Raw genomic sequence first — 12335 nt, 5'->3', positions numbered from 1 at the left:
TATTCTATCTGAACCAATTCGTGAGGTATTTTCCCCAAATTAAGGGTACATGTTTCCTGACCTCTTTCCTCCTAGCTTCTTTAATTTTGAAACTGCTCATGAAAGGCAAAATACAGTTTTCTGCTTCATTTTTCCTTGGTCTGTTTTTGTTTCTTCACTAAGGTCCAGACGTTTGGAGAAAGGATTGTCCTCTTTGTTCTAAACTACATTATTTTCGGAATGCCAGAAGGGAATTCAGCTAATGATGCATTCTTTCTACCTCACTCTGCCACTGAGTGTGCCAAAATACTCTGGAGAAATGGCGAGGCTGTTGCCTTTTACTCAGTGAAGATGAAAGGTAAGGTCATGTTAGAGGCATGTTCCCATTAGCTTCTGACAGCTAGAAATGTAATACTTTTGTTTATCTTTCAGTATAAATAATCCTGGCTCTCATTTACATTTTTATATCAAATCTCTCTCAGAATGAATTTGGGGAACAGGCCTTCCCAGAATTTGGAAGCCATCCATATTACTTTCATTTTAACATGATGGTTCCAAACTCTATTCTCAGTTACAGTGAGTGATCTAAGGTACTGGTGTATTCAAATGAAATATGCTTTAATACAGACAACACGAAGGTTGCATATGTATGAACAAAGAATGCAAGGCTTGCTCACAGAATGGAGAACTGCATCTCAGAAACAGTGATATCTGAAAGAAGGGAGTATAGTTTGTTGTGGGAAGGCAGTGTACCAGGCAAGAAGTGGTAGTATCCCTGGATGTGGAAAGAGCAGTGGCTAGGTTCTGTAGAGGAGCATGTATACACTAGGTCAGTCCTGGCATGGTTTATCCAGTTGTGGTGCTCCTGGTTTAAAGGATGATGATTAATGGATATTGTCATTAATTGATTAACTTGCACAGAAAAACATGAGGTCATATTTGATTCTTTATGCATTCCCACACCAGTATGAGTTTGAGGGAAGGGCTTTTATTAAAATGAGTGTTTATTAATGTGGGTGTGTTGCTATCTAGTGTGGAAAAGGCTTCATTAGAGTAACTCCAGGTATGCAGCTGGGTAATATGTACCCTCCTTCAAAAGCTGATTACCTGTCTGTGTTTATCTTGTCCTCTTGACACGATCAGCTTAAATGTAGAGAAGTTGGAGGTAGATGTGTTGTTGAAGTCAGCAATCAGTAGCTATCTGTCAAAAAGGGGAGAATAAGAAACAGGTTGAGAGCTGTGCAGATGTCAACTGCTTTAGCCTCCAGAGGACAGTCTGAAGACACCTTCTCTGATAGTCTCAAAAGGCAGCAGCAGTAAGAGCTGTTCTGCTTTTCAGTTGCCTTGGGATGTGTAAAATCCTTATTCATACAGAGATATAGCTTGTACATCAACCTTTATGATACAGTGCTACTGTACTATCAATGAAAAATCATTTTGCATCCTGTGATTTAGGAGTCTCGTGTACATATCTGTGAATATGCTGATGAGCTTCTTTGTAACTGGCAAGTGCTTCAATGACCACAGTGCATTTTCCTTTAAGTCCATATTTCTGAGCAAAGCCTTTGGAAAGAAACACTTGTATGTTTCTTTTCTGTAATGATTAATGCATCAGTAAAGTAAATTTGCACAGTAGTCTTTTATGAGTGGAGTATTAGCCAAGTTGAAAATGTTTCCAAGTAAATTAAGAGTTTTAAACCACGTCCACATAAAATACAAGCTCTTTGAGTCCAGCTTTGTCAGCGTCTGTCTTTTGTTGCCAGTGCTTTTTTTCTCTGGGCAGCTATGTTTGTAAGTTTTTGGCCTGTGTCACAAAATACTGCAATGTTTTGCCAAAGCCTTTTTGGGAAGCTTGAAACTGATTGTTTTTGCCCCTTTCTGCTATTTTCTGTGCATATTTGGAGAATATTTCTGCTTTCTGAAGTTCTGTGATTTCAATTTCACGTCTGCCATGCTCTGGCTGATCCTATTCTTCCTGCTTTATGGAAGAGCCATGGATTTATTACTCTGGAAACAAGCTAAGTAAAGTATCTTCTCTTAGAAATCATATATCACAAAGTTGTTCTAGATTTTTTTTTTAGCAACTTTTTTTGTTTTGTTCCCCTCTTACTATTCTGCTTTGAACATTTAGCAGGAGCAGCTTTATGGACAAGACAGTACATTGTGCTGAACCTCTGTTACAGCTTCTGGTCCTAGAAAGAAATTATTTTCTTCTGTATGCACTAAATGATTCTGATTGCCTTTATTCCTGTGCTGTGCAGTTCCCTGCCCATTCTCTATGGTTTTATTTTCTCCAGTAAGTAATTGAGAGTCTCATGATGATGTTGTGTTCAACTGTATTTTTCATCTGTGGATTTTCCAATATCCAAAGTATGACAAAAAACATGCTTCAGTGGAGACAAATAAGCCAGAACAAATCTGTGGAGCACAGCTATCTCAACCACGGATTTTCTATGTGAATCATAGAAGTGGTGACCAAGGAGGAGAGAGTCTCTTCTATCTTTGCTACAGATCTAGTGTGCCATTATGCAAGCTAAATTTTCAATGGACATCATTGATTCCGGTTAACCAGCTTGACAATATTGTACAAAGTGAACTTTGTGATTTCGGCTCCGTTCAACGTATCCATCCATCTTTTGAACATCCTTTTGGTAGTGTAGCTAAAAATGGATGGATGTTTTTGAGCACTCACGTCGCTCACAGACGCAGTGACTTTAAGTCAGTGTCTTGAGACAGTTTGGCAACTGCTGACACTGGTTGTCCTGCACCTGTTGTGTAGATAAACAGAAGACTCATTCTTCAAGGCTATCAGTTTTCGTGAGCATTAGACACCTTTATTAAAACAAAATTTATTCATGACTACACAGATCATCACCCTAACCTCTCCGGTATGTGCCTATTCCTATCCAATGACAGGCATGCAGCATTTACCACTGGGTGTACTAAAGATTGATGAGAAGTACTAAGCCACTAATGAGGCTGATAAGACACTTTGTCACGTGCCAAGATAAATGTCTTCAATTTTATCTATGTCAGCGGCTTCCATATTAGACAGCTGATGAGTTAAACCTCACTGAATGTAGCTACTTAAAGGTACAACAGGAAATTAGTTTCCTGTCCTTGTCCCTTACTTTGCAAATGGTGGCCTGCAACACTTGAAATATTTTGCAGAAAATTCTCATATAGGTAATTCAGTTTTTAGATTGTTTTATATTTCTTTCAGGTGTTCCTTTCAGATTTTTTTCTTGGCATCCTCTAAATCTGTGTGAAAACCTCTAAAATAATGTGGGTTTTTTTAGTAGTGATGTAGGTTAATGACTGTGGTTATTGACACTACTTTTTGTGCAAAGTGACTATATAATTCCCTGAAAACCTTTTATTTTTCTGTACAGAAGCTTATTAATTACTGAAAATGGATTTTTACCACCTTCACATTAGTGAAGAACAGTCAGGAGAATGTAGAAGATGCAAATAAATCAGTGAGGAAGTCTGAGGGTGCTCTGAGCCAGCCAGAGTGTCTTAGTCCGTTTAAGAATTGAGAGGAACAAAACCCTTTCTTGGTATCAAGCCAGCTGCATTGGAAAATGGCTGTGTGAGTGTAGGTGCTGCTTGGTGTGGGGTCGTTCACTGTCCATTCCCACTTCCCATCCCTCCATCCCCATTCCATGAGAGCCTACATACCTAACTTTGCAACGTCTTCGGTTTACTTGTAGTTTATAATTTTCTGTGGGCAAGAACACAAACACAGCCTTGTCCCCTGTGAGAAGCCTTGTGCCAGGTCTTGCATTGGGATGAAGAGGCAGATTCTATTTTTGACTTATTTTTCAGTTAGCGAAGCACACTGCCATGAAACCTGTGGGCTGTTTGTTGAAAAGCAATATCAAACACTTAAACAGATAACACCAGAATGCTTCAAAATGGTAATAAACTCTCTATCAGATTGTTTTTGAAATGGCTGCATGAGCTAAAATCTCAAAACTGGTTTTCTCTAGAAATTAAAAAAAAATAGTTTTTCACAAGTTGCATACATTTCTTGTAGGAAAAGAAGTTATCACAACTGAAGCTAACCTGCTTCCTATTAGCTGGAATCTTGTTGGACAGTTGTTTTTCTCTCCCTGTGTTTTCTAGCAATAATGTTTTTAACGTGCATTTTTGAAGTAGATTGAAGGTTCTGGCTGTAATAAAAATTAAATGACTACATACCAGTCAAGACATGAATTCATGTAATTTTATTGGAGACACATACACATTCTCACATACAAATTCACACAACGGATTGACCCTTAGGTTCTGTTCAGCAGAAATCCTCCCCACCCTTTCTGTAGCCACTCAGGCTGCAGAGGGCCTGTCCAAACGTGTGTGCCAAGTCAACTTGTTCAGCAGGCAAACAGTCAGTATATGCACAACATTGGTGTTTTGTTTTGTTTTTTTTTTTCTGGTTTGTGGCTCTTTGGGAATGCTAATGGCTGTCTGCTTTCCTGCCCTTATAATATCTGTTTACGATTTTGCTGTCTCATAAGTTGGTCATTTGGCATTTGTGACCTAACCAAGCAGATCAAAGGCTTTCAAAGGGCAGACTGCATGAATGCTTTCATCCCCATTGCCAGTGCCCAAATTTTCCCTGTCTCTTCCCTCACCTCAGGACTTAGTATGTGTGTTTCAGCAACGAAACAAACCTTTAAACAAAATGCATCAGACCCCAGTGATCTCCTTTGGGCCACCATTAGCTTATGATAACCTCTTTGCTATTGGATTGGAACTAGAATTAATATGATCTTCATTCCAAAGGTTTTTGTTTATTTTATTTCAAATGTCTGTAGGCTATAATTCTTCTGTTTTCCAGGGAGAAGGTGAAGAATGGTTTCGTGGTTTCTTTATTTACAGTGCCTTTACACATTACAAGTTTTTGTCGTCTTCTCAGCAAAATTAGGAGCATAGACATAAATCACTCAACTCTTGGATTTGCTACCACAGCAGTCTCATAAGGACTTATAGGAGGCAGACTATAGGTGTTAATAATAAGCCTGTAAAGTCACTTGCCACATGCAGGAATTCTTAAAGCTACTGACTTCATGAGAAGTTTGTCCCATTTTTACACTGCATGATGCAATACTGCTGAAATACAACATCTTTGTTGGGCTCTCAGCTAACAACGGGACTGGGGAGATACTCAATTTCTTGGCTCATGAAAAAAGAGCAACTACCCATCTTTTGTTACAAATATTGAAAGGTTATAAACACCACCACAAACCAACAATGTGCTTGAACATGTGTTTGAAGTTAAACATGCACTTTGATTAAACAGGGGTGGACCAGCCCTGAATGTGAATGGATTATGTAGTTCTTGCTGTATGACTGAGAATGAGTGTGACATGGGCTATTGCTAAAAGGGAGAGCTACAGCCTTAACAAATCAGAGTCTAGAATTAAATATATTCATGTGTGCTTTGCTGAATTAGTATCCTGGAAAAAGAGTAATCAAAGCCAGGCTTCACAAATACCAGCAAAAGTTACTCGATGCAGCCTTAAGAAACAGAAGTAGACCTTGGTTTAATTTTGCTATAGAGTTTGATAAAGAAAAAGTGGGTTGTATTAAAAGTCTTGTCTGGAACTTGGGAAAAGCCACTCTAATGTTTCATCCTGTGCAATAAGTCTTAGTGAAGTGATGAAAGTTTCATGACTGGAGACACTTAAAATTTAGACTGGATGGTAGACTAGGAGGTGATAATAAAGAAAACCAAGGAGGTCTTCACGCAATTTAGCAAAAAAACAACAGCAAAAAGAAGAAAAAAACCTGTCATATGTAATATTGAATGACATATTATAAATGTCATATGTTGGTGTAAAGGTGTGGATATCCATTTTTATTTAAGTTATCACATATCCAGATAGAAGCATAAGATAAAATCTTTGTAAATATTTTTTAAAAATGAAGAGATATCAGTGTAATCTTTCAATGCTAACCTTATCTGAAATGTACATGGATGGTAAATTGGTGCTAGTCAGTCATTTCAGGGTTGAGTCCTTGTGTTGTCAAATAGTTTTCTTGTCCTCATATGTGGCTTGTGTACATAGATGGTCTGATTATGAAGAGTCCAGGTCTGGAAAACACTGTGGTGACATGCATAGCAGATACTCTCAGTTTAATGGCATACATCTTTCACTTGGAAGGCATTTTACTTTTATCACTACTGTCTGTCCAAATGCAGTTTATTTGGGAGTAGTCTTGTAGCCTCAGTAGAGCTATCAAGGCAGTATTTGTGGTTAGAATCCCACTGCTGTTAGTTACTGTAGCAATATCAATTTTGTTTTCAAATTAATACATAAATCTTTTTACCATCTTCTTTCAGGGAGTCTATGTGATGGTACTACCAGTCAGTGTTACTTGCTGCCAGTTTTGGATACTATATTTGTCCAGAGAAAGTATAGAAGAGGCGGCCTAGGGATGAAAATGCTGCATGATTTCTGTCAGTCTTTCAAGACTGAGGATGCCTTGGGGATCAGCTGCCCTATTTCTGCTGCCATGTATCAAGGTAAATTGTTTGATGTGGAACCATTAGGTAAGGGTCATGTATAATGTATAAATTTCAATATGGTCATGGTAGGATTTTCTTAGCTGCGTAAGTGTTCAGTGCACTTGTCTGAACGGAACTGTTTTTATCATGGCTACTTTTCTTGAGATATCTGGAACATCCTGTGGAAAGGTAGGCCAGTATTTATGTAAAACAATTAGAATGTGTACTGCCTCTTTGACATTTTGCATTCTTATCTTGCTGTCTATGAGAAACAAATTGTCAGTGTTCTGGACAGTGACTTATCAGCTCTGTTTACATGGGAGAGATGTTGTCAAGCCTACACTATGAATATAATGCTCTTATAGACCCTGCATTTGTTAAAAAAAAAAAAAAAAAAAAAATTACATGCAAAACAAACTGCACACCTGGGTTTTACTCATGTATCCAGTCTTACTGGTACTTTTTTCATTATTGGCGATCTTCAAACATTTGTCATTTTTACAAGATTGATAAGTAGTTATATTTCGTCTCCATGTTCAGTTTGGATTTCTGGTTTTATTAGTAAAATTTTCAGGAAATATCTGATAACATTATTGGTAAAACTTTCTTCATTACAGGAGCATTTTTCTAAAAGAGTCACTCTCTGTATGGTGTAGAGTCTTTGCTGTCATTTTTAGGAGGGCTTTGCTATCGATTTATGACTTTGCATCCATTTCCTAATGTACGTCAACACAGTTTTTACTGTATCTATAGTCAGAATGTGTCTCCGAATGCATGGAAAATGTACACCAGGAGTTCCTAACGCACTGATATTTCTAAATTCAGGAAAGAATAATATTTACAACATTCTTTCTCTTTGCCCAGTAAAATCAATTTTTCCTATGGCAGGCATCAGTGGTTCTAATTGTTTTTTTTGGGGGGAGGTCTTTATAAAAATACTAGTAATGGATGTTAAATGTTGAATATATAGTGCTTATACTGGAGTTGCCTTTTTTTTTCTTTCACTGGCGTCACAATCTCTTACTTGAAACTAAAGATTTCAACCTTTTACTCTAAAATGCTGTTCTGAATGTTCAGTTTTCACTAGCATGCTATGTACAATTGTATAATAAGATAAAGAATAATAGAATAAAGTTTTTAAAAAATGCTATAGAGGCCTGAAAGGAAGTAAAAAGCCTCTTAGCAAGCATCTCTATTTTGATATATATGTTACTTTCAGTAGCTTTTATTGATATGATTAATTTAGCTTGGATACCTTTGGATAAAATTAGTGACAGTGTTCTGTTGATTACTGTATAAAGAATGTGTGTGTACTAGTTTGGGTTTTGACATCCCATTATTAAACTCAACGAAGATAAAAGATCCATTTAAATTCATACTGCAGTGTGATGGAGTACAGTGGTCAGAGGAGAGCACAAAAATCATAACCCTGTTAGCAGATTGCTGTCTTAGTACAGATGGTATAATTTGATAGAACGCTGGTTACAGAAAGTTTAAAAATGCCCTTTAAGTTTGCTCAACTAATTCAACTGTTTTCTCAACTGTGTCCTGCAACATAACCTTCCTCTTTGATCTGCAGACTTGCAGACTTCTAAGGAAATGCTATATAAGACTGATTTCAGTTTAATAAGATAAGCTTGCATAAAATTGATTGAATATCGTAATTATATTAATCTCTCAGTGTAGAGACAGTGGTAGGAATCATGGAAACACAGTTTCTAAAGACAATCATACATCTGACACATGTAACCGTGTTATTCCTCTGTTAGTCTTCGTATTTTCTGTTTTCCAAGTCGAAAGAAATAAACCACAGCAGTGGAATGTTGTAGTGGAATGGAAAGTGGTATTGATGCAGAAACAAGCTGATATGAAATTTTTGTCTATAAATAGAAAATAAAGGAGTGTTCATATATGTTAAAGCTGGAAGTTACTGAAGCACCTTTCAGAGTACTGAGGGCAAAAAGGTACTGAGGTTTTAATTTAAAACCTGCTGTGTTTCTGGAGGTAGTTCTGTGATGCAGGTCCTGCAGAAGTCTTTGCAAAATGTCTGTGCTCATGAGGAAGTAATCTAAACTGAAGCAGATAGACAGAATTCAGCAGTTTTTGTCTGGGCTGTTCCACATTGCTTTTCACTAAAAGCACCACCTGAAAGAAAAAGGAAGATGAGAAGAGAGAAGAAAAGGAACTAATGGAAGTAGGTCTCAGAGAATTTCCAGGATAGAGTACACTCCCCCTTCCATTGTACTTTTCATTCATTCATGGCTTTTTATCTTTTGATTTTTCCCGTTCAGTTTGCCTGAAATACTTGCAGACTTACCCCGAGGAGCAGAAGCGACTCTGGGAGGTGGAAGCACCAGGAGATTGGAGCCAGCGAGTGAATATCTGGTTAAAAATTCAGATGGAGTCATCCCTTTCAGGAAGTAAGTTAAACAGTATGAACATGGCCACGTTAGCTGTATAAAGATATGAAGTAAAATCAAAGGTTAGATAGTGATAAAAGGTAGTGTCATGTAGTTTTCAAACAGAGAAACCACTGAGCATGCATTCCAGTTCGCTGGTCTTTTCCCAGTAAGCAGGACGTTTCTTAGAAAGGTAATGAAGTTGAACTAGAGAGAATCTGAGAGGGACTGAACAAATCAGAGTCTAAGTATAAAATGTCTGTAACTCTCACTGCAGTGCACTTACAGCAGATTAGAAGTTGGCCCCAAAAAACTGTTGCACAGCACAGTGTCTGGGTTATGGAGAGGGGTTTGTATCTCTGAAATTATTACAGAGGATAAATTTATATGGCCAGTGGGCAGCATTTAATTACCTTCAATTTGTTGCCAGTACCATTCTTGGATGGAAGCAAAAACATTTTCATTATGGCTTTTGGAAGATTGAACGTTCTCTCCTACAAGGTAAATCCCTCTTGCTGGGAGCATTTTCTGCCTATTCCATAAAAGACAGCAAAAGAGTAGAAACCCTTTTGACAAGTCATAAGGGGATCTTGTTGATGCAATCTGTTCAACTGGCCTGGGGATCCAGACAGGCCCCTCTGCTGCCTGCACACAAGCTGTGATCAGTGTTAGATTCCAAAAGAAGGGCACACATTGTCTTTTTCTGAAAGTGCAGAGCAAGGAGTGCTGCAGAGCAAATTGCTCCCACCCCTTCCCACATCTGTCCTTCTTTGTCTGGCTTGGGGACCTTTAGCTAAAACATTGTGTTTCATCTTGCCTGCAGAACCCCAAAGGAGAATCAAGCCAGAATTTTGCCCTAGGCTGAGTTTCTCTGAAACCATTATATTTATGTTCCTCATGCTTTAAAACAACAGATCTGGTGTTCCTTTTTCCTTTAATATGTCTTGCTCAGTTCAGTTTATTAATGGCAATTGAAGAGAACTGAGATCAAATCATCAAAAAGAAAGCAGATGCTAGAGGAGAGTGTAATTTCTTTTTTCATTCTTCTTTTTGCCATCTTCAACAAAAATAAACAAAGATAAACAACTCGAAACACAGGTAAATATAATTTCACCAGAGTGGCTGTCATTTAGAAATACATGTGAGACCTGGCATCTGCCTTGGGGATAGAAACTGTGTGTTTCTGTCTGCAAGAAGAAGGAAAAGGGAAACTATAAACCAGAAATGGCAGGTTAGGGAAGTGTTTGTTTCTAGAACTGTGGTATAGGGTCTAAAAAGAGGAGCATGATGTAGCATAGTATGGAAACCACTGGAGTTGTGCTCTTAGCTTTGTTGCACATGGACACATTCAGTCGAATATATAGTCACTTGGGAACATGGTGCTTCATTGCTATTTGTTCTGTTGTGCAGAAAGAAAAACACAATGTAAATCAACATTGTCAGCTCCAATCTGGATCTGTGGCAACATTCACAAAAATAGACCAATTTTATTCTACTGTGATTTCTTAGATTCCTGTCAGTGTTGGTGATGCTTTCTAATGTCTTGGAACAAAATTATTAAAAAAAAAAGAAAAGAAAAAAAATTGTTTGTATTACATTGTGTTTTCCAAGTCTTGGGAATGAACACTGTTAAAGCTGTTGTGAGAATTTTACAATCGTAGGTATTCCAAAAATGTTTCTGCAACCTTGAGGTTAGAATTTTTAATTTTGCAAGGTGATGTGGCTGCATCTAGTGGCAGTACAGATAAACTGCAGCACCAGGATACTGTGCAGAGATGCATAGAATATTGATGTATACATATATCTATAAATTCAATCTCCTTAGCATGTCATCACCCGTAGCTGCAATCATTCGTGTTGAGTTAATTTTAATTGTTTGAAAAATGGAGAGATTTACTTACAGCGAATACCCCCAGTGATAGAAACACAGTAACATTTTTCTTCTGTGGCCGACTGGAGAAACAGAAATCATTCAACGTGATTGTTTGAGTCCTAGTTGCTGAATTTACAAGATAGAGACTTCAGCTGTTTTAAAATAGTTTATGAATACGCACAAAACTTGTAACTGTGAAGCCAATGCAAAAAATCAACACTTCAAGCAGTAATTTAACGTATTTCAAATGGTTGGTTATAATCTTTTCTCTGAGTTGTTCAGAGTATTTTCTGACAAGGAAGAAGGTTATGAATTTTCTGGGCCTTAGAATGAATGGATTATTAATTCAGCAGCACTTTCAGGCTAAGAAAGACCCAGGGTCATTTGGTTTCTAACACCGTAAGGAGCTAAAAATAAGATTCTTAAGGTTTAAATGCTCCCTTCTAACAGAGGAGCTACATTCACCTGGTCTTGGTAGTACACTTTCTACAGTTCAGTATTGTCTGGTCTTTCTCTCTTCAAGTAATAATCAAAATTAGATCTGCTTAGTGCCACTTGGCTGTTCTTTGCAAGTTTTGCCTCATCATTAATCACTCAGATTCTTCTGAAACCTTGAAAAAACGGGCTTACGGACTCCCTTCAAATTGCTCAGTGTGATATTTTAATCTGTGAGGATGATGGAAGCTACCAAAAGACAGATATAGACAAAAACATATTTTGAACAACTTACCCAACTTAATCAGATATAAATTCTTATGCAGAAACTGAAGAAGTATTCAGATAACATCTACAAAAGGTACCTCTGTGGTAGAGCTAGATGATTGGCTGGGAACTCTTTCAAGTGTGGAGCTTTAAATATTTAAGTGCTAGTCAGGAAGCTGTTAGAGAACAGAGATTGCTGTTTCTTGATCAAACAGATTAAATTGTCTTTTGTGGTACTGTCATCATTTGCCCTGGTTTGTTTAATTAACAAAAGCAAGGTAAGAGGGGTAGCATCCAAACAACTTTTTCTCGTGCATTTTTTGAAGTGAAAATTTGTGTGAAAACCTGCTGAGATTTTTTCACTTTTAACTGTTTCTGGGGAGAACTATTCTCATTTCTCCAGAGGGTAAACAGATCTCTTGTGTGAACAGATCTGTGTCAAACTAATAAACCCAGACAATCAGATGCAAACTAGGTGAATAAAATGCAGTGATAAATTTGCCATTTTGAGTTGCTTTGTCATTGGTGGCCTTTTCCCTTTTTAGTGAATTAAGTATGAGAAAAACCATCACAAATAGTAGTGGGTGTTATTTTACTTGTGGCCCATTGATTTATATAGCTAATCGGTAGCAGTTTGTGATAATATAAATAATAAAGACTGTTTCTCACTACTGTTTTTGTTTTGATCCTTACTGAGACAAACAAAGTGTAACCAAGCTGGTATACAGCACATTCTGAGGTTTGCACATGCAATGGTTTTCCAAACTCAACTCGTGTGTTTTCCTGCACCTCAACAGTGGCTTGAGCCTGACACCTTTAAAGTGAGGAGGCCAGTCCTTACAGTCTGAAGCGCTTTATGCCACTACTG

The 12335-nt window shown here is 37.6% G+C and overlaps 1 protein-coding gene across 11 annotated transcripts in view; it reads left to right on the top strand.

The window, feature by feature from the left end:
* Positions 1-12335, top strand: part of FAM169B (Protein) — a 209829-nt gene that overhangs the window by 35705 nt on the left and 161789 nt on the right. For 7 of the 11 annotated variants that reach the window (XM_085233862.1, XM_085233859.1, XM_085233861.1 and 4 more), the window contains 4 exons: positions 163-337; positions 6329-6511; positions 8785-8913; positions 9323-9393. In XM_085233862.1, coding sequence (XP_085089988.1) covers positions 163-337; positions 6329-6511; positions 8785-8913; positions 9323-9393 — 558 coding nt within the window. The remainder of the gene's footprint in view (positions 1-162; positions 338-6328; positions 6512-8784; positions 8914-9322; positions 9394-12335) is intronic. The other 4 variants (XM_085233865.1, XM_085233858.1, XR_014885823.1 and 1 more) reach the window with 2 other exon arrangements.

This window comes from Meleagris gallopavo, chromosome 12 (assembly GCF_905368555.1).
Source record: "Meleagris gallopavo chromosome 12, MGAL_WU_HG_1.1, whole genome shotgun sequence".
Lineage (NCBI taxonomy): Eukaryota > Metazoa > Chordata > Aves > Galliformes > Phasianidae > Meleagris > Meleagris gallopavo.
The sequence above is the reverse complement of the archived record's forward strand: the minus strand, read 5'-3'. Positions and strand labels throughout refer to the sequence as shown.